The 18,141-nt window shown below is 35.4% G+C and overlaps 1 protein-coding gene across 1 annotated transcript in view; it reads left to right on the top strand.

Annotated features, from left to right (window-relative positions):
• AGL (amylo-alpha-1, 6-glucosidase, 4-alpha-glucanotransferase) overlaps positions 1-18,141 on the top strand; it is a 79,108-nt gene that overhangs the window by 52,063 nt on the left and 8,904 nt on the right. The window contains exons 28-33 of the mRNA XM_029229655.1: positions 10,412-10,547; positions 11,881-11,993; positions 12,848-13,059; positions 14,258-14,355; positions 15,901-15,988; positions 16,098-16,231. Coding sequence (XP_029085488.1) covers positions 10,412-10,547; positions 11,881-11,993; positions 12,848-13,059; positions 14,258-14,355; positions 15,901-15,988; positions 16,098-16,231 — 781 coding nt within the window. The remainder of the gene's footprint in view (positions 1-10,411; positions 10,548-11,880; positions 11,994-12,847; positions 13,060-14,257; positions 14,356-15,900; positions 15,989-16,097; positions 16,232-18,141) is intronic.

Raw genomic sequence — 18,141 nt, 5'->3', positions numbered from 1 at the left:
CAGTTAGCAATAATTCCTCATTCTCTCCCTTGCTAGCCCCTAGTAGCTACTAATCTACTTTCTGTCTCTATGAATTTGACTATTCTAGGTACCTCATATAAATGGAAGTATGTAATTTTTGTCCTTTTATGTCTGGCTTATTTCACTTAACATTGGTATATCAGAGCTACATATACTATACTCTTATGACCTTTGTTTAAACACTACCACATTCCTTTCCAGAATTACTGCACCAGTCTCTATTCCCATTAACAATCAAAGTAGCTTCTTAAGTGTCCATATGCCTACCAACATTTGGCATTATCCTCTAATGCCAAATATGGGTGTAAAGCCATATGTAATTGTTTTAACTCGCAATTCTCCTGTTATTGAATTTGAGTATTTGCTCATATGTTTATTGGCCTCTTTGGAAAGTTTCCTTTTCTATAAATTATTTGTTCATGTTCTATGCCTTTACTCATCTTTCTTTTGGCATTCCTGTATTTTTCATGTTGATTATCAGGAGTTTTTTGTTTATTCTAGATATTTGTCCATCATTAGTTTTAAAATTGCACAAACCTTTTCCCAATTTATCTATGGTGTCCTTCACCATATTTCATTTCAGAAATCCTACCCCACCTTCATGTCTCAAAGATAATCTCTCACATTAACTTCTATTAACTATGTGAGTTTGCCTTTTACAATTTTTTTTTTTTTTTTTTTTTTTTTGCGGTACGCGGGCCTCTCACTGTTGTGGCCTCTCCCATTGTGGAGCACAGGCTCCGGACACGCAGGCTCAGCTGCCATGGCTCACAGGCCTAGCCGCTCCGCCTCATGTGGGATTTTCCCGGACCGGGGCACGAACCCATGTCACCTGCATCGGCAGGTGGACTCTCAACCACTGCGCCACCAGAGAAGCCCTACAAATTTTTTTTAAAAGAAACAATTCTTTCCACTTTAATTCATTCTATTTTTGTTCTTATGATTCTTGTTTTCAAGACCTATATCTGTATTAATTTACCATGTCTATGTTCATTTCTTTAACTTATTAAAATCCATATTGACCCCTAACAGAATAAGTAATTTAGTGTGTGCCCCTCTCCCCGAATTCCTATTGGATATTATCTAGGTGGAATTTCAGTTTGAATTGTTATGACTGTACTTCTTTTTGTTTTCTTTGGTTATTGCTTTTTCTTAGGCAACAATAAACTTTTATGTGTAATTTGATCATCTTTTCATTCCGTCTCTCTTACTAGTATCCTCTAAGATTTATTTCTTTCCTTATTTGAGTTAATCAGATGAGCTTATTTATTTATGTTAATATATGAAAACCTCTCAGAACAGTGCCTACTACTACAGTGCCTTGCTGTAGTCATTTTATTGTTGCTATATGAGTATCTTTAGTGCTGCTATATGAATGTTTTTAAAGTTGGAACTTACATGTCAAGCGCTCTGAGGCATTGTATGGCTGGCAGTATTTTTATTATGCTTTCATATTTAAATGACAGATTAGACATAAATGCTTTTTTTCTTCAATGCTTTAGAAAATATTATTCTGTTGACTTCTTGTTTCCAATATTGCTATTGAAAGGTATATGGACCTATACCTTGTTCCATTAGAAGTGATCTACTCTTTCTTTCTTGAAGATTTTAGAACCATCTCTTTGTCTGAATTCAGGATTTTACTCTAACTTTCCTTATCTGTTTCATTTGGTACTGTATGAGTGCTTTTAACCTGAGATCTTTCTTGATTCTAGGATATTTATCATTTTATTTCTTCAAGTATTTTCTTCCTTCTCTTTCCACTTTCTGGGGATACTTTTGTCAGGATAGCTTTTGATTTTATTCTATCCCCATAGCTTTTATTTTATTTTATTATTATTATTTTTTTTGCGGTATGCGGGCCTCTCACTGTTGTGGCCTCTCCCATTGCGGAGCACAGGCTCCGAACGCGCAGGCTTAGCGGCCATGGCTCACAGGCCTAGCCGCTCTGCGGCATGTGAGATCTTCCCAGACCGGGGCATGAACCCGCGTTCCCTGCATTGGCAGGCAGACTCTCAACCACTGCGCCACCAGGGTAGCCCCCCATAGCTTTTAGCTCTTTTTTTCTATTTTCTCCCTTTAACCATTCCTGCTACCTCTGGAGAATTTTTCAATCTTATCTTCCATCTCACTAATTCATTCTTAGCTGTGTCTATCTACTATTTAGTCCCTTATTATCACTTTGTTTTCTTTATTTCAACTATTAAAATTTTCAGACCTAACGTCTCCACTTAGTCATTTTTAATGTCTTTTGTTCCTGCTTCATGTTAATAATATCTCACCTATGTCTTTGAGGATATTTATTTTGCTTATTGTATATTATTGGTCCATCTGTTCCAGTAATTCTGCTTCATGTGAAATATGTTACTCAGCTTCTCTCTTTTATATAGTCATTAGACTTCTCTGGTATCTGATGTTTATCTTTTCCCAATAAGCTCATATTCCCTTGATTATTAGCTACTCTGTAAGCACTGAAAAGAAGCAATCTCCTTAAGTTGTAACACAGCAGCCTTACGAGCCGAGGTGGAATAAAAGTCCAAAGTGTCTGGTCAGGTCTCACGTATTTTTAGTTTGTTTTGTTTTTTTTGTTTGTTTTTTTTGGAGGGGGTTATTTTTTTTAAGGAATTTATTTAGTTTTGGCTGTGTTGGGTCTTCATTGCTGCACACGGGCTTTCTCTAGTTGAAGTGAGCAGGAGCTACTCTTCTTTGTGGTGCACGGGCTTCTCATTGCAGTGGCTTCTATTGTTGCAGAGCATAGGCTCTAGGCGCGTGGGCTTCAGTAGTTGTGGTCCGCGGGCTCAGTAGTTTGTGTCTCGTGGGCTCTAGAGCACAGGCTCAGTAGTTGTGGTGCACAGGCTTCATTGCTCCGCGGTATGTGGGATCTTCCTGGAGCAGGGCTCAAACCCGTGTCCCCTGCACTAGCAGGCGGATTCTTAACCACTGCACCACCAGGGAAGTCCTCACGTGTTTTTATTAGTTTCTCCCAAACATTATGTGACTTCTTCACATCAATACCTCACATATACTTCTGTAGTTTCTCCAGGGTTGATTGTGGGGAGGGAGCCAATAGCCTGGAATACTTTGCCAACTCATCAGAAAGTGCAAAAATAAATTTTCTACCCACTTTTTGCATTTGAAACAACCTATTCATTCCTAGTCATTTTGACTTGTGTACCTTTTTGTATGTGTTCTTATGACTTTGTAGCTAAATCTCTGAGATTTACTCACTAAACATTGACTATCCAATTATTTAATATCAAATAAATTAAAAAGCTCTTTGCCTTTGTGTCATATATTTAATATCAAATAAACTGAAAAGCTCTTTGCTTTTGTGTATCACTTGACAAACATTTTCCAGAAGCTAGTACCTCTATTCCTAGCTCATAATAGAGGAAATAGGAGGAGGTAAAAGTAGCTTGCCCAAGGACATACATCAACCATCCATTAATAAACATAGGGGGAAGCATTCAATCTCACCAGTACTCAAACAAATTCATGTTAAAGTAGATCACTGTATATATATATATATATACCACATCTTCTTTATTCATTCATCTGTTGATGGACATTTAGGTTGTTTCCATGTCTTGGCTATTATAAATAGTGCTGCTGTGAACATTGCGGTGCATGTATCTTTTTGAATTAGAGTTTTCATCTTTTCTGGATATATGTCCAAGAATGGGGTTACTGGATCATATGGTAGTTCTATTCTTAGTTTTTTAAGGAACCTCCTTACTGAAGTGAGCCAGTGAACAGTTTTGAGCAGGAGTGATATGACCTAACTTAGATATTAAAAATATCACAGTGACTGCACCAACTTACATTCCCACCAACATTGTACAAGTGTACCCTTTTATCCACATCCTCTCCAACATTTTTTATTTGTAGGCTTTTTGATGACAGCCATTCTGACAGATATAAGGTGATACCTCATTGTGGTTTTATTTTCATTTCTCTATTAATAGCTGTGTTGAGCATCTTTTCATATGCCTATTAGCCATCTGTATATTTTCTTTGGAAAAATGTCTATTCAGGTCTTTTGCCTATTTTTTATTTATTATTTGGGTTTTTTTAATATACTGTGTTATATGAGCTGTTCATATATTTTGGATATTAACTGCTTATTGCTTGCATCATTTGCAAGTATTTTCTCCCATTCTGTAGGTTGTCTTTTTGTTTTGTTGATGGTTTCCTTTGATGTGAAAAAGCTTTTAAGTTTAATTAGGTCCCATTTGTTTATTTTTGCTTTTATTTCTTTTGCCTTAGGAAACAGATCCAGGAAAATATTGCTGTGATTTATGTTAAAGAGTGTTCTGCCTATGTTCTCTTAGTTTCAGGTCTTACATTTAGGTCTTTAAATCATTTTGAGTCCATTTTTGTACATGGTATGAAGGAATGTTCTTATCTCATTGTTTTACATGTGTCTGTCCAGTTTTCTCAGCACAACTTATTGAAGAGGCTGTCTGTTCTCCTTTGTGTATTCTTGCCTTCTTTGTCATAGATTAATTGACCATAGCTGCATGGGTTTACTTCTGGGCTCTCTATTCTGTTCCACTGATCTATGTGTCTGTTTTTATGCCAATACTATGCTGTTATGATTACTGTAGCTTTGTAGTATAGTCTGAGGTCTGGGAGGGTTATACCTCCAGCTTTGTTCTTTTTCCTCAGGATTATTTTGGCAATTCAGGGTCTTTTGTGGTTCTGTATAAATTCTAGGATTATTTGTTCTAGTTCTGTGAAAAAAATGTCATGGATATTTTGATAGGGATTTAAATCTGTAGATTGCTTTGGGTGGTATGGCCATTTTAATAATATTAATTCTTGCAATCTAATAGCACAGGATATCTTTCCATTTCTTGGAATCATCCTCAGTTTCCATCATCAATGTTTTATAGGTTTCAGAGTATAGGTCTTTAACCTCCTTGGTTTAGTTTATCCATAGGTTTTTGTTTTGTTTGTTTTGTTTTGTTTTTTTACTTTCTCTTTCTGATATTTCATTATTAGTGTATAGAAGTGCAACAGATTTCTATTTATTGATCTTGTATCTTACAACCTTGCTGAATTCATTTATTAGTTCTAATAGTTTTGGGATGGAGACTTTAGGGTTTTCTATATAGAATATCATGTCGTCTGCAAATAGAGACAGTTTTACCTCTTCCCTCCCAATTTGGATACCTTTTATTTCTTTTTCTTGTCTGATTGCTGTGGCTAGGACTTCCAGTGCAGTGTTAAATAGAAGTGGCAAGAGTGAGCATCCTTGTCTTATTCCTGAATTTAGTAGGAAAGCTTTCAGCTTTTCACCATTGAGTATTTTTGTTGGCTGTGGGTTTGTAGTAAGTGGCCTTTATTATGTTGAGATATGTTCCCTCTATACCTATTTTGATGAGAGTTTTTATCATGAATGAATGTTGAATTTGGTCAAATGCTTTTTCTGCATCTATTTATTTCTTTTTATTTATTTATTTTTGGCTGCATTTGGGTCTTTGTGGCTGTGCAAGGGCTTTCTCTAGTTGCGGCGAGCTGGGGCTACTCTTTGTTGTGGTGCGTGGGCTTCTCATTATGGTGGCTTCTCTTGTTGCGGAGCACGGGCTCTAGGCACAAGACTTCAGTAGTTGTGGCATGCAGGCTGAGTAGTTGTGGCTTGCAGACTCTAGAGCACAGGCTCAGTAGTTGTGGCGCACGTGCTTAGTTCCTCCACGGCATGTGGGATCTTCCTGGATCCGGGCTCTAACCTGTGTTCCCTGCATTGGCAGGTGGATTCCTAACCACTGCACCACCGGGGAAGCCTTCTGCATCTATTTAGATGATCATGTGATTTTTTTTCTTTCCTTTTGTTAATGTGGTGTAACACATTGATTGATTTGCCTATGTTGAACTATCCTTGTGACCCTGGAGTGAATCCAGCTTGATCATGGTATATGATCCTTTTTATGTATTATTGGATTCAGTTGGCTAATATTTTGTTGAGAATTTTTTCACCTATATTCATCAAAGATAGTGGCCTGTAATTTTCTTTTTTGTAGTGTTTTTGTCTGGTTTTGGTATTAGGGTGACAGTGGCCTAGTAGAATGAATTTGGGGATGTTCCCTCCTTTCAGTTTTTTGGAATAGATTCAGAAGGATAGGTATGAGGTCTTATTTATATGTTTGGTAGGATTCCCCTGTGAAGCTTTCCACTCCTGGAATTTTGTTGGCTGGGAGTTTTTAAATTACAGATTCAATTTCACTTCTAGCAATCAGCCTGTTCAAATTGTCTGTTTCTTCTTGACTCAGTCTTGGCAGGCTGTATATTTCTAGAAATTTGTCCGTTTCTTCTAGGCTATCCAATTTGTTGGCATATAACTATTCATAGTATTCTCTTATGAATTTTTGTATCTCTGTGATAGCATATATTATTTCTCCTCTTTCATTTCTTATTTTGTTTGTTTGGATCCTCTCTATTTTTTCTTGATGAGCCTGACTAAAGGTTTATTAATTTTCGACAAAGTAACCTAGGTTGTAGGTTTTTCCCTTTCAGGACTGTAAATATATCATGCCACTCCCTTCTGGCCTTCAAAGTTTCTGCAGAGAAATCAGCTGATAATCTTATAGGAGTTCCCTTGTATATGACTCTCTGTTTTTGTCTTGCTGCCTTTGAATTCTCTTTATCTCTAACTTTTGCCATTTTAATTATGATATGTCTTAGTGTGAGCCTGTTTGGGTTCATCTTGTTTGGGACCCTCTGTGTTCCTGTACCTGGATATCTGTTTCCTTCTTTGGGTTTGGGAAGTTTTCAGCCATAATTTCTTCAAATACATTTTTGATCCCCTTCTCTTTTCTCCTTCTGGAACCCCTATATATTGACACATTTTATATTAGCCCATAGATCTCATATGTTGCTTTTTTTTCCCATTTGTCTTTTTGTCTGCTGTTCTAATTGGATGATTTCCATTATTCTATCTTCCAGATCATGTATGCATTCTTCTGTGTCATTTAGTCTGTTATTCATTGCTTCTCAAGTGTTTTCTATCTCAGAAATTGAATTATCTCTTCTTTATTGGGTCTTCCTTATAGTTCCTTGTTAAAATGATCCCATGCTTAGATCAATTCTCTTTCTTAATTCAGTTAGCATTTTCATTACTAACTTTTTGAACTGACTGGTAGGCTGATTATCTCTGTTTCATTATTTATTTTTTCAGGGGCTTTCTCTTGCCCTTTCAGTTGGGAGTTCTTTACCATTTCATTTTGCTTAACTTTCTCTGTCTCTATGAATTTAGGTGAAACAGTTATTATCATGGTCTTGAAAGTGTGTTTTTATGTGAGGGCATCCCTGTGTGGACTACATGTGCCAAATATCTTTAGTGTGAGGGCTGGATTTGATGTGGACACAAGCCATGCCTTTCCTCAGGGTGTACTGGCCACTATCACCTTGATATGGGGTGTAGCTGGTCTTGTAGGAGCTGGAGCCTACACAGGGTGTGAGGTGGGATTTCTTCTCTGTTCAGTGGCAGTCACTGCCCTTTCAGGGTCAGGGTCTGCTCCCAAGTTTCTGGAGCAGGTGTCCTGAAGGTCAGGCTCGAGTTGGCTCTGTTCCCTTTAAGTGTGTATTTTTCCTTCTCCCCACACTGGGGCCTTTGCCCCAGAGGTGGGGGGGTGCCATAATAAGTGGGGCTCATACACTTACAGAGGTCCAGTGTGCTGCCTGTGTAGGCATCCACTCAGACACAGTCCAAGGTCACATTTTTTTCCCCTGTTGTAGTTGTCCCAGATCTAGTGCAAGGTTATGGCCTGGAGTAGGCAGGGCTGAAGCATTCACTCAGCTGGCACTGGGATTCATGGCATTGTGGTTGTGGGAATTGAAGCAGCTTCACTCCTGTCAGAAATCCGGGCTGCTTCTCTGGCACTGTTTGAGTAAGTGCCAACAATGGCCACTGCCACCCTACCTGGACCACAATCCAGGGCCCCAGACTGCCTTCTGTGTCCCTGCATGGAGTCTTTTCCCAGGACCTGGCTGCCATAAATCCAGTGCCAAGCTGTGGCATGGAGTGAGTGGGGCCATGGTGTTTACTCAGCTCAGATTGGGGAGCACAAGGAGGCAATAGCCACTAGGGTAGACCTCTCTCTTCACCCTGTCTTATGGAAAGCCAGCACCCACATACTCCTCACAAGTGGAATCTGGGCTTCTCAAGCCTTTCTGTCTGTCCCAGGAGTTCTCCAAACACCCAAGGGAGCTTGTATTCTCCACATAGGACCCTAGAACTTGGACACCCAGTCTGTGGCTCTACCCACTCACTTCCCAGGGTGAGTGTCTGCCCATGTGATCTCCCTTTTCCCTTATTCCCCTCCCAGGGGCACAGGTTCCAACCCAATGCCTTTCTTTTCATCCTACTTGATTACATGGGAATAATTTTTGCAGCCTTGGTTGTGAAGGAGTTCTTCTGCCAGGTTCCAGTTAGTTTTCCATGAGAATTTTTCCAAATGTATATATATTTTTGATGTGTTTTGGGAAGAGGGGTGATTTCTACATCCTCTTACTCTGCCATCTTGATCCCCCATTGAAGGGAAACTTTTTCTTCTTTCTCAAAGTTGTTTTGGCTCTTTGGGGTCTTTTATGTTTCCATGCAAATTTTAGAACTAGTTCTGTGAAAAATGTCATTGGTATTTTGATAGGGATTGCATTGAATCTGTAATTTGCCTTGATAGTATGGTCATTTTAACAATTTAACTCTTCCAGTCCATGAGCACTGTATATTTTCCATTAGTTTGTATCATCTTAGATTCCTTTTATCAATGTCTTATAGTTTTCCAAGTACAGGTCTTTTACCTCCTTGGTTAGATGTATTCCTAGGTGTTTTAGTCTTTTTGATGCAGTTGTAAATGAGATTTTTTTCTTAATTTCTGTTTCGGATAGTTCATTATCAATATATAGAAACACAACAGATTTCTGTATGTGAATTTTGTATCCTGCAACTTTACCAAATTCATTGATGAACTCTAGTCATCTTTTGATTGGTGTCTTTAGGATTTTCTGTATATAGTATCATGTCATCTGCAAACAGTGACAGTTTTACTTATTCCCTTCCAATTTGGATTCCTTTTATTTCTTTTTCTTGTCTGATTGCTGTGGCTTCCAATACTTCCAATATTTTGCTGAACAAAAGCAGTGAGAGTGGGCATCCTTGTCTTGTTCCTGAATTTAGCAGGAAAGTTTTTAACTTTTCACCATTGAGTATGATGTTAGCTGTGGACTTTTCATATATGGCCTTTATCATGTTGAGGTACATTCCCTCTATACACACTTTGCTGAGAGTTTTTAATCATAAATGGATGTTGAATTCTGTCAAAAGCTTTTTCTGCATCTGTGGAGATGATCATATGATTTTTATTCTTTAATTTTTTAATGCGATGTATAGATACCACATTGATTAATCTATGAATATTGAACCATCCTTGCATCCCTGGGATGAATCCCACTTGATCATGGTATATGCTTTTTCAAGTTGAATTTGGTTTGTTAATACTTTGTTGAGGATTTTTGCATCTGTGTTCATCATCTCTGAGTTATTTAAATTTTTAATTTTAATTATGAAATATCTCAACGTACAGATAGCGATGTAAATTATGCTTTGAACCTAGAACTGAAATTAGACAGATATTAACAATTGGCCAGATTTTCTTCAGCTCGTTCTCTTTTGTTTTGAAAAGAAATAAAACACCACAGATACCACTAAAATTTCATCTCTATCTCTTTCTCTTCCCTCACTCTCTAGAATTAACAACCATCCTATAATCAGGATTTACTATTTCCCTGTATATTTTTGTATTTTGTGTGTTTATGTGTGTTTGAGTATGTGTAAGTTATGTATGATATATATTATGTAGCATATATTCAGTATATCATAGTATATACTGTATAATGTATATATATTATATATTTTATGTTTTCTAATTTTATACAAATATTATCATATTAGACATAGCCATATAGACATACATGGTTATATGTGTTAGTATTATCTATATTTTAAATTTTACAGAAAAGGCATCTTATTATGCATATCTTTTGCAACTTATTTACTCAGTCATTCTGATTTATCCATTTTGCTTTATGTAGTTCATTAATCTTAAATGGTATAGAGTTTCCCATTATATAACTAGACTAGGGTTTTTCTGTTCCTCTTCTCAGCAGTTATTTATTTTCTTGCTAATACAAGCAGTGTTGCAATGTATATTCTTGTATGTGTCTCCATGTTCACATAGGTAAGCATTTCTCTAAAGTGTATGTCTAGAAACGAAATTATTATGTGGTAGAATATGCACATCTTCAACTTTTAAGGTATTACCAGATTACTCTCTAGAGTAGTTGTCCTAATTTATTATATTTTTATAAATGTTTTATTTTTCTTTTTTAGGTTTTAATATAACTGCAGGGGTTGATGAAGAAACAGGATTTGTTTATGGAGGAAATCGCTTAAATTGTGGTACATGGATGGATAAAATGGGAGAAAGTGACAGAGCTAGAAACAAAGGAATCCCAGCCACTCCAAGGTAGTGTTTATTTTTAGTGCTTATATAGTTATATCATTTGTAAAACCACATACTTGTGGAATCTTTTATTCTATTAACCATGAAATCTTCATGTTAAATCAGTCAAAATCTTCCTTCCTTCCCCCTACTTCCCCTTCCACGCACTCCTTTGTCTCCCCTAATATACACATACACAATCTTCTTGATATGTCATCAAGTAAAGCTCTCTGTTCTCTTCTGGACATTCTCATGGGTTGACTACCTGCAGGCACCTCAAAGGAAAGTTTTATGACTTATTATCCCCATGGTTAAGACATTTCTTTATAACATGAAGTGTTTTCTTTGTAAGTATTTCATTATTATTATCTTTTGTAAATATAGAAAACAACCAGTTGTCCTGTCTTTTATGAAATCCTTTCACTTTCTGAACATTTTCCCCTTAATTTTTAAATCTTTTATCCCATCATTTCTTTTTATGATTTCAAGTTCTTACTACAATATCAAGTCTGAGAAACTATTTTCTTATTCCAAATTTTATCTTCAATCAGAATTGTCAAAAAAAATTCTTGAATAGTAGTTGTCATTACATGTTTTACAAATTCTTTTAAAAACCTGTTTATTTTGGTGAGTTATTAGATCTTATACTTCCCTTTCATTTTCCCTAAAAATGAGCTTTCAAATTATGTTCACCTTCCCTGGCTTTCTTCAATTCAATATCCCATATTTTCTGTCTTTTTCACTGGAACTCTATCCCAGTCTTCTCTGACTCCTACTTCTGCCTTTTTCCAGCAGCTATCTCCTTTTACTCCATAATCTCTATTCTACTTCATAGAATTTTTTTTAAATACATTAAGTTGATAAGCAATGGCAAAGTAATAAGAGGAATGATTTCTTTTTTTTTTAATTGGAGTATAGTCGCTTTATACTGCTGTGTCAGTTTCTGCTGTATAGCAAAGTGAATCACAATTTCTTATATATGCAGTGCACATTCCTATAAAGTGAGGATTTTTTTATAGACATTTTTATAATGTGTTAGTTATATAATTCTTCAAAGCTGTTTTTTGAATGCCCTTTCTTAAAAAAAATATTTATTTATTTATTTGGTTGCACCGGGTCTTAGTTGCAGCTCGCCAGCTCCTTAGTTGCGGAACGCAGGCTCCTTAGCTGTGGTATGCGAATTCTGATTCATTGCAGCATGCATGTGGGATCTAGTTCCCTGACCAGGGATTGAACCTGGGCCCCCTGCATTGGGCGTGGAGTCTTTCCACCGCACCACCAGAGAAGTCCCTGAATGCCCTTTATATAGTGCTTAATTTACTCATTGTCACAGAGTAAAATTTATTTTTAATTTTAGAGATGGGTCTGCTGTGGAAATTGTGGGCCTGAGTAAATCTGCCATTCGTTGGTTGCTGGAATTATCCCAAAAAAATATTTTTCCTTATCATGAAGTTACAGTAAAAAGACATGGTAAGCTGTTTCTTTTGTTTACAAAGAAACTCCAAATGTACTGTCTATATTCTTAACCTACGTAATCATCATGTGACTCAATGAACTAGTATTAGAAAACCCTTAAGATTAAGGGGAAAGACAAACCATTAATTTACTAGTATGAAAACTAACAAACCTGATTACTAACCATATTTTCATAGCAACTTTGAACTGAGATATGAAGAGCATCATACTTATTTTTTTTCCTCAGTATGACTGTGAGCAAGTCAAGTTTTGGTGAACAATTATGAAATCTTTACATCTCTTTTTCTAGAACAGTGCTGTCCAATAGAAATATAATTTAAGTCACATACATATTTAAAATTTTCTAGTACCTACATTTTAAAAAAGTTAAAAGAGACAGGTGAAATTAATTATGATTATATATTTTTATTAACTCAATATATACCAAATATTATTTCAACATGTAATCAATATGAAATTATTCATGAACTATTTTACATTCTTTTGGGGAGTACTATGCCTTTGAAATGCAATATATATATAAATATATATATATATAAATACAGTATATACTTCTGGCATCTTTCAATTCAGACTAGCCTCCTTTCAAGTGCTCAATAAAGGTAATTTTATCAAATGTAAGAGTGATCCAAGCAAAGACAAATGATCTGGGATCATTTGTTAGAGTCTAATCCTTTTTTGGTAATACAGTGAAAGATAATTTTTAATTTCTGGGTAGTGTTCTTCAAAAAGCCCGGACAGTTTTAAAAAGTGGATAATTTATTGACTAAATATTACTCTTTAGCTGTAACTAAATGTATGGGTTTCTTTGAATGCCTAAAACTACCAAGTCTTTTGTAATGTTTCAGGAAAAGTTGTGAGAGTCTCATATGATGAATGGAACAGAAAAATACAAGATAACTTTGAAAAGTTATTTTATGTGTCAGAAGACCCTTCCGATGTCAATGAAAAGCATTCTAATCTGGTGCATAAACGTGGCATATACAAAGATAGTTATGGAGCTTCAAGCCCTTGGTGTGACTACCAGCTCAGGCCTAATTTTACCATAGCAATGGTTGTGGTAAGTGATTTGTTCTGTTCTTTCCAAATTTCAAAAATGTTGTGATAGGGTTTATTTAGTTCTTTATTCCCATTTGTTTTCAAATTCATTGAATTGCTAAAAAGTGCATTGTTTACCAGCTAGTTTTATATGGTCTTTTCTAATGAATAAAGCATTATGCATATCACCATTAACCTATAACATTTGGTGTCAAAAAATAGAAAATAATGGATGATGACTAATGAAGTTCTTCTCAATAACACACATAGAAAATGATGATATTTGTACAGCACGCTGGCCCAAATGGATTAGGTCGCTGCCAGATCCAGCTGCTTCAGTTAGGCCCAGGCCCTACCCAGCTGGCTTGAAAGCAGAGGGCATCTGTATTTCAGCACACCTGTGCCATGACCAGTGCCTCAGCACACTAGTTGGAAACATCTGGACTAATGAACTAATATGGGTAGCTTCAATTCACATTCCGTTTTCTTCGTTGTATTGCACTAATGAGTTCCGTCTAGCCAAGAATTCTAGACTTTCCTTATTTTCTCTATACCTAGTCTAAAAATACAGTAAAATAGAGAACGTATGTGTTCTTCTATGCCCGCCTAGATGTTGCCACTTTGTCAAAAAGAGTATTAAATGTAGTATTATTAATTATAGTAGAATAAAAAATACTAAGGTACATAATGGTAGCTTTGATTCAGTGTGCATTTGATTTCATTTAACATTTAAAATTAATGCAGATTCTTAGTCACCAATGCTTTCTCTCCTTCTCTACATCACAAGTAAATTTACTCATACTATTGGAGTGCAAATCCTTCTGTATTATATTATGACCCCAAAAGCAAAAAATGAGTTCCAGATGAACTTAAAGGAAGCTATTGTAAATCTTCTAAAGAATGAATTATATGGGTTTAAATGTGTTCTGCCTTCACTGTAGCTGTGACAGCTTCATTCTGGAGCTAGTATACTTTCTTAAGTGACACAAGGAAACAATCACCTCAAACAGCTTTCCTAACCTCTAAGGCCAAGATCAGCACTTCCAAGTCGGCCTGATAGGATTAGGTCTGATTAGGCATCTGCACTTGATTTCTGACCGGCACTGTATTTTTAAAGTTTTCGTTACTTTCCAAGTTTATAGTCTATTTTCCAAAGTGGGTGGACACTAATTCTTCTGTGATCTTAAAAAGTTTGTATATTTGTTTTTAACACTCATTAGGCCCCTGAGCTCTTTACTACAGAAAAAGCATGGAAAGCGTTGGAGATTGCAGGAGAAAAATTGCTTGGTCCTCTTGGCATGAAAACTTTGGATCCAGAGTAAGTTATAAGTATTAAGAATTTTGTTCATATTATACTTAATATACAGTTATATTCATATTGGCATGAAAACTTTGGATCCAGAGTAAGTTAGAGTATAAGTATTAAGAATGTGGATATTTTATTGCATCAAGCCATAATTTTTTTGCTTATCAATAAAATCTCTAAAATTGCATTCAAACTGAATTTTTAAAAATCTGTTTTGTATCTTCATTAAACATCAGTGTTCAAAATGCCTTTGGCTTGTTTTATATTCAATAATCAGTAAAAGAATTTTAATTTTATAAACTAATATGTCATGAATATTTTCTAATGCCTGTTTTTTCTGACTGTAAAAGTCATACATGATTATCATTAACACTGGAAATATAGATGTATTGTCTCCTCAGAGACAACCTTGATTTTCTAAATTGTTGCTCGTAGTAGTTCCTTCCATATTTCTAAATGGTATGTGTTTGCACCTGTTTCTTGATTCTTTTAAATATTAGACATTATTTGCTTACTGCTTGCGATGACAGATGAGGATTTAACTCTGTCCTTACCTTGCCACAAACCCTTTCCATCCTCTCTAAGTAATTACACCACTATTTTTACTGAAACCAATAAATAATTTTGTTTTTATGATTATGTGTTTATCTCATTTTGTATTTCTTCTCTTTTTCAATTTTTTTTGAGTTTCTAATGACCTTTCTGTTTTTCTTCTACTTTTTTGCTTTAAAGCTTGATACCCATCATCAATTTGCTTTCTCTTTCATGTGTGAGAGATCCTCATTTTTGTAGTACCTTTACCTTTGTAGATTTTTCCTGACTTATTGTGTACTCATTTCAGTCTTGAGATGCAAAATTTTATATGTATGTACTTATCTGCATTCTAAAGTATTCTCAATATTTTCAGAGGTGTTAAGAACCACTGGTCAAAACTAAAACCCACAGTAAAAGCTTACTCATTGCAAGTTCTATCTATCTCACTAAAAGAAAAAAAAAAGTAATAATTTAATTAAACAGAGTGTAGATAACTGTCTTGTATTAAATGTTGCAGTGTTTGTAACTTTAATTTGTAAGTATGTGTAAATTGTGTGCATTTAGTTGCTATTTATAATCTAATAATGTACCAAGTTTACTTAATTTTAAAATAACTTCATGGAGAAGTTTAAAAAACAACCTTTCCAATATATAATAATTAATAAAACCTTATCTTTAATGTTTACTAATTCAGATTATTCTGTGTATATTTTAATTGTTATAAGTATATTAGAGACCTAGTAAAATAATTAAATTCAACCAATATTTAGTGCCTCCTTGAAGGCAAGATACCTGAATATTTCATATTTTTTGTATTAGGCAGTAAGTGTTTCTTAATCATTCCCTAACACATTCTGAACTCAGTATATACTAATTTAAGGTTAAATGGATGGTGAGCTTTAGTCTAGAGATTGGAAAACAAAATAATTTGATTAGTTCTTACCTTTGCTATTAGGAAATTTTTCTAATGCTTTCTGTGTAATGCCTGATCTTTTTTTAACCTAAATTTCAATTATTTTGCAGTGATATGGTTTACTGTGGAACTTATGACAATGCCTTAGACAATGACAACTACAGTCTTGCTAAAGGTTTCAATTATCACCAAGGACCTGTAAGAATTTAATTTTTCTTCCTTGAGTTTTCAATTAAAGTTATTTTTCAAATAATTTTTGATATCCACAGCTCTTTTTTTTCCTTCACTGTTAAATTATCTTTTTCAGGAGTGGCTGTGGCCTGTTGGGTATTTTCTTCGTGCGAAATTATATTTTTCCAAATTGATGGGTCCCGAGATTACTTCAAAGACTATATTTTTGGTTAAAAATGTTCTTTCTCGACATTATGTTCATCTTGAGAGGTAATTCATCAGGGCATGTAATTTTCAAAATTAATGTTTAGGGGCTTCCCTGGTGGCGCAGTGGTTGAGGGTCCGCCTGCCGATGCAGGGGACGCGGGTTCGTGCCCCGGTCCGGGAGGATCCCACATGCCGCGGAGCGGCTGGGCCCGTGAGCCGTGGCCGCTGGGCCTGAGCGTCCGGGGCCTGTGCTCCGCAATGGGGGAGGCCACAACAGTGAGAGGCCCGCGTACCGCAAAAAAAAAAAAAATTAATGTTTAGTCTATTTACTAGCTAGTAAATGGCATTTCCTTAGAATTCATTTCAGTATGTTCTATGTGAAATTTGAAAGCTTTACTCTTTAACACAAGTTCTATGTAATTTTCACCTTCTTTTAATTGTTTTAAGTTGTTATTTAATTTAAAGACTTGATATTGCATGATTTATACATGTGGTGGAATAGTCTTTGGTTTTTAAAATTTAGCTGATATTTTTGGGTATGGTTAGCACAGGATAAATACAAAAACTAAAAGTCTCAGGCTGGGCCTTTTGAGTTAACTGATTTAAAGATATATCAATAAATAATCTTCAGAAATGATTTCATTATAATTAAAATATCAGTGTTGGTGTTTTGACTATTTCAAACCCATTTGTCACCTCCTTTGTCCTAATTATTAGCAGATAAATAGTATCAGAGTTATGTGTCTTTATAAGATGATATAACTCAGTCAAAAGGTATCTTAATTTCACAAGTTCTAGATTAAACCTAGATATATGTACATCTTATTGCTCAGAATAATTATGCATAAATATGCATAAACAACATAGTTTTATCTCCTCTATTATAAGAACATGAGGGACTTCCATCTAGCAACATGAATGTTGTCAAAATTTTTCTTTTTATTTAAAGTTTATTTTCATTAGCTTAAGTATAGTCACAGAAACCCTAATCCTGTCACACTTCTACCTCATCTAGAGATTAAGTCTGAAGTCTGTGTGATGTGAACATTCTTATATTCCATCCTTTACTGGCCAAAGTATTTCTCAATATTTGCATTGCTTTTCTCTTTCTTCCTTTTTTTCCACGAGGAGTAAGAATATCTTGCACTGCAGAGATGATTCTTCTACTTTACCTATAATCACATACCTCCTACCTGTTCCATGACCTTGTCAAATAGTTATCCTTTCTTGGTATTCCACTTGATCCCTCCTTCCTAAACTACAAAGATATCTGTCAGCCTATCCTAAAATAAAGTCCCTTCATGCAGTTCCTGCCTCAAGCCTTGTTTTATCATTCTGTTCTCTTTTCAGTACGTTTTCTATACAATTAACCTCATTTATTTTTCTTTTCTGACACCCAGTCAGTCATCACCACGTACAATCTGGCTTTTGTTTTGCCCTCACCACTCTGGTGAAGCCACTCAAGAAGATCCTTTCTGGTTCCCAGATCCCATGGCTTCCTTTCAGTTCTCTTCTTTGACCTGGCTATAGTATTTGACATTGTTGCTTTCCTCTTTTCATGAAAAACATTATGCTAGCCACAGCATTAGGTTTCTCTTGTTAACCTAGTAATAGTAACAACTATAATAATAGCAAATAATATTTATTGAGTACTTACTATCTTCAGCTATTGTTCTAAATGCATTCATATAACATTACTCATTTCATCCAAAAAACTATATAAAATAGCTACTACTATTATTATTATCCTATTATTGTTATTCACATCTCCACTTACTAGCTATGTGGCTGTGGGAAAGTTACTTAACTCCTCTGAGCCTCAGTTTCCTCATCTTAAATGGATGTGCTGGTATTGTATTGAGGATTAATATATTAGTACATGTAACACAGACGAGATACTAACTCAAGATATGAGCTACTGTCTCCATTTTATAAATTAAGCTTAGAAAGTTAAGTAATTTATACAAAGTCAA

The sequence above is a fragment of the Monodon monoceros genome, unplaced genomic scaffold (genome assembly GCF_005190385.1).
Source record: "Monodon monoceros isolate NGI ecotype Baffin Bay Population unplaced genomic scaffold, NGI_Narwhal_1 Super_Scaffold_18, whole genome shotgun sequence".
NCBI lineage: Eukaryota > Metazoa > Chordata > Mammalia > Artiodactyla > Monodontidae > Monodon > Monodon monoceros.
This window is presented reverse-complemented; position numbering and strand designations above follow the sequence as displayed.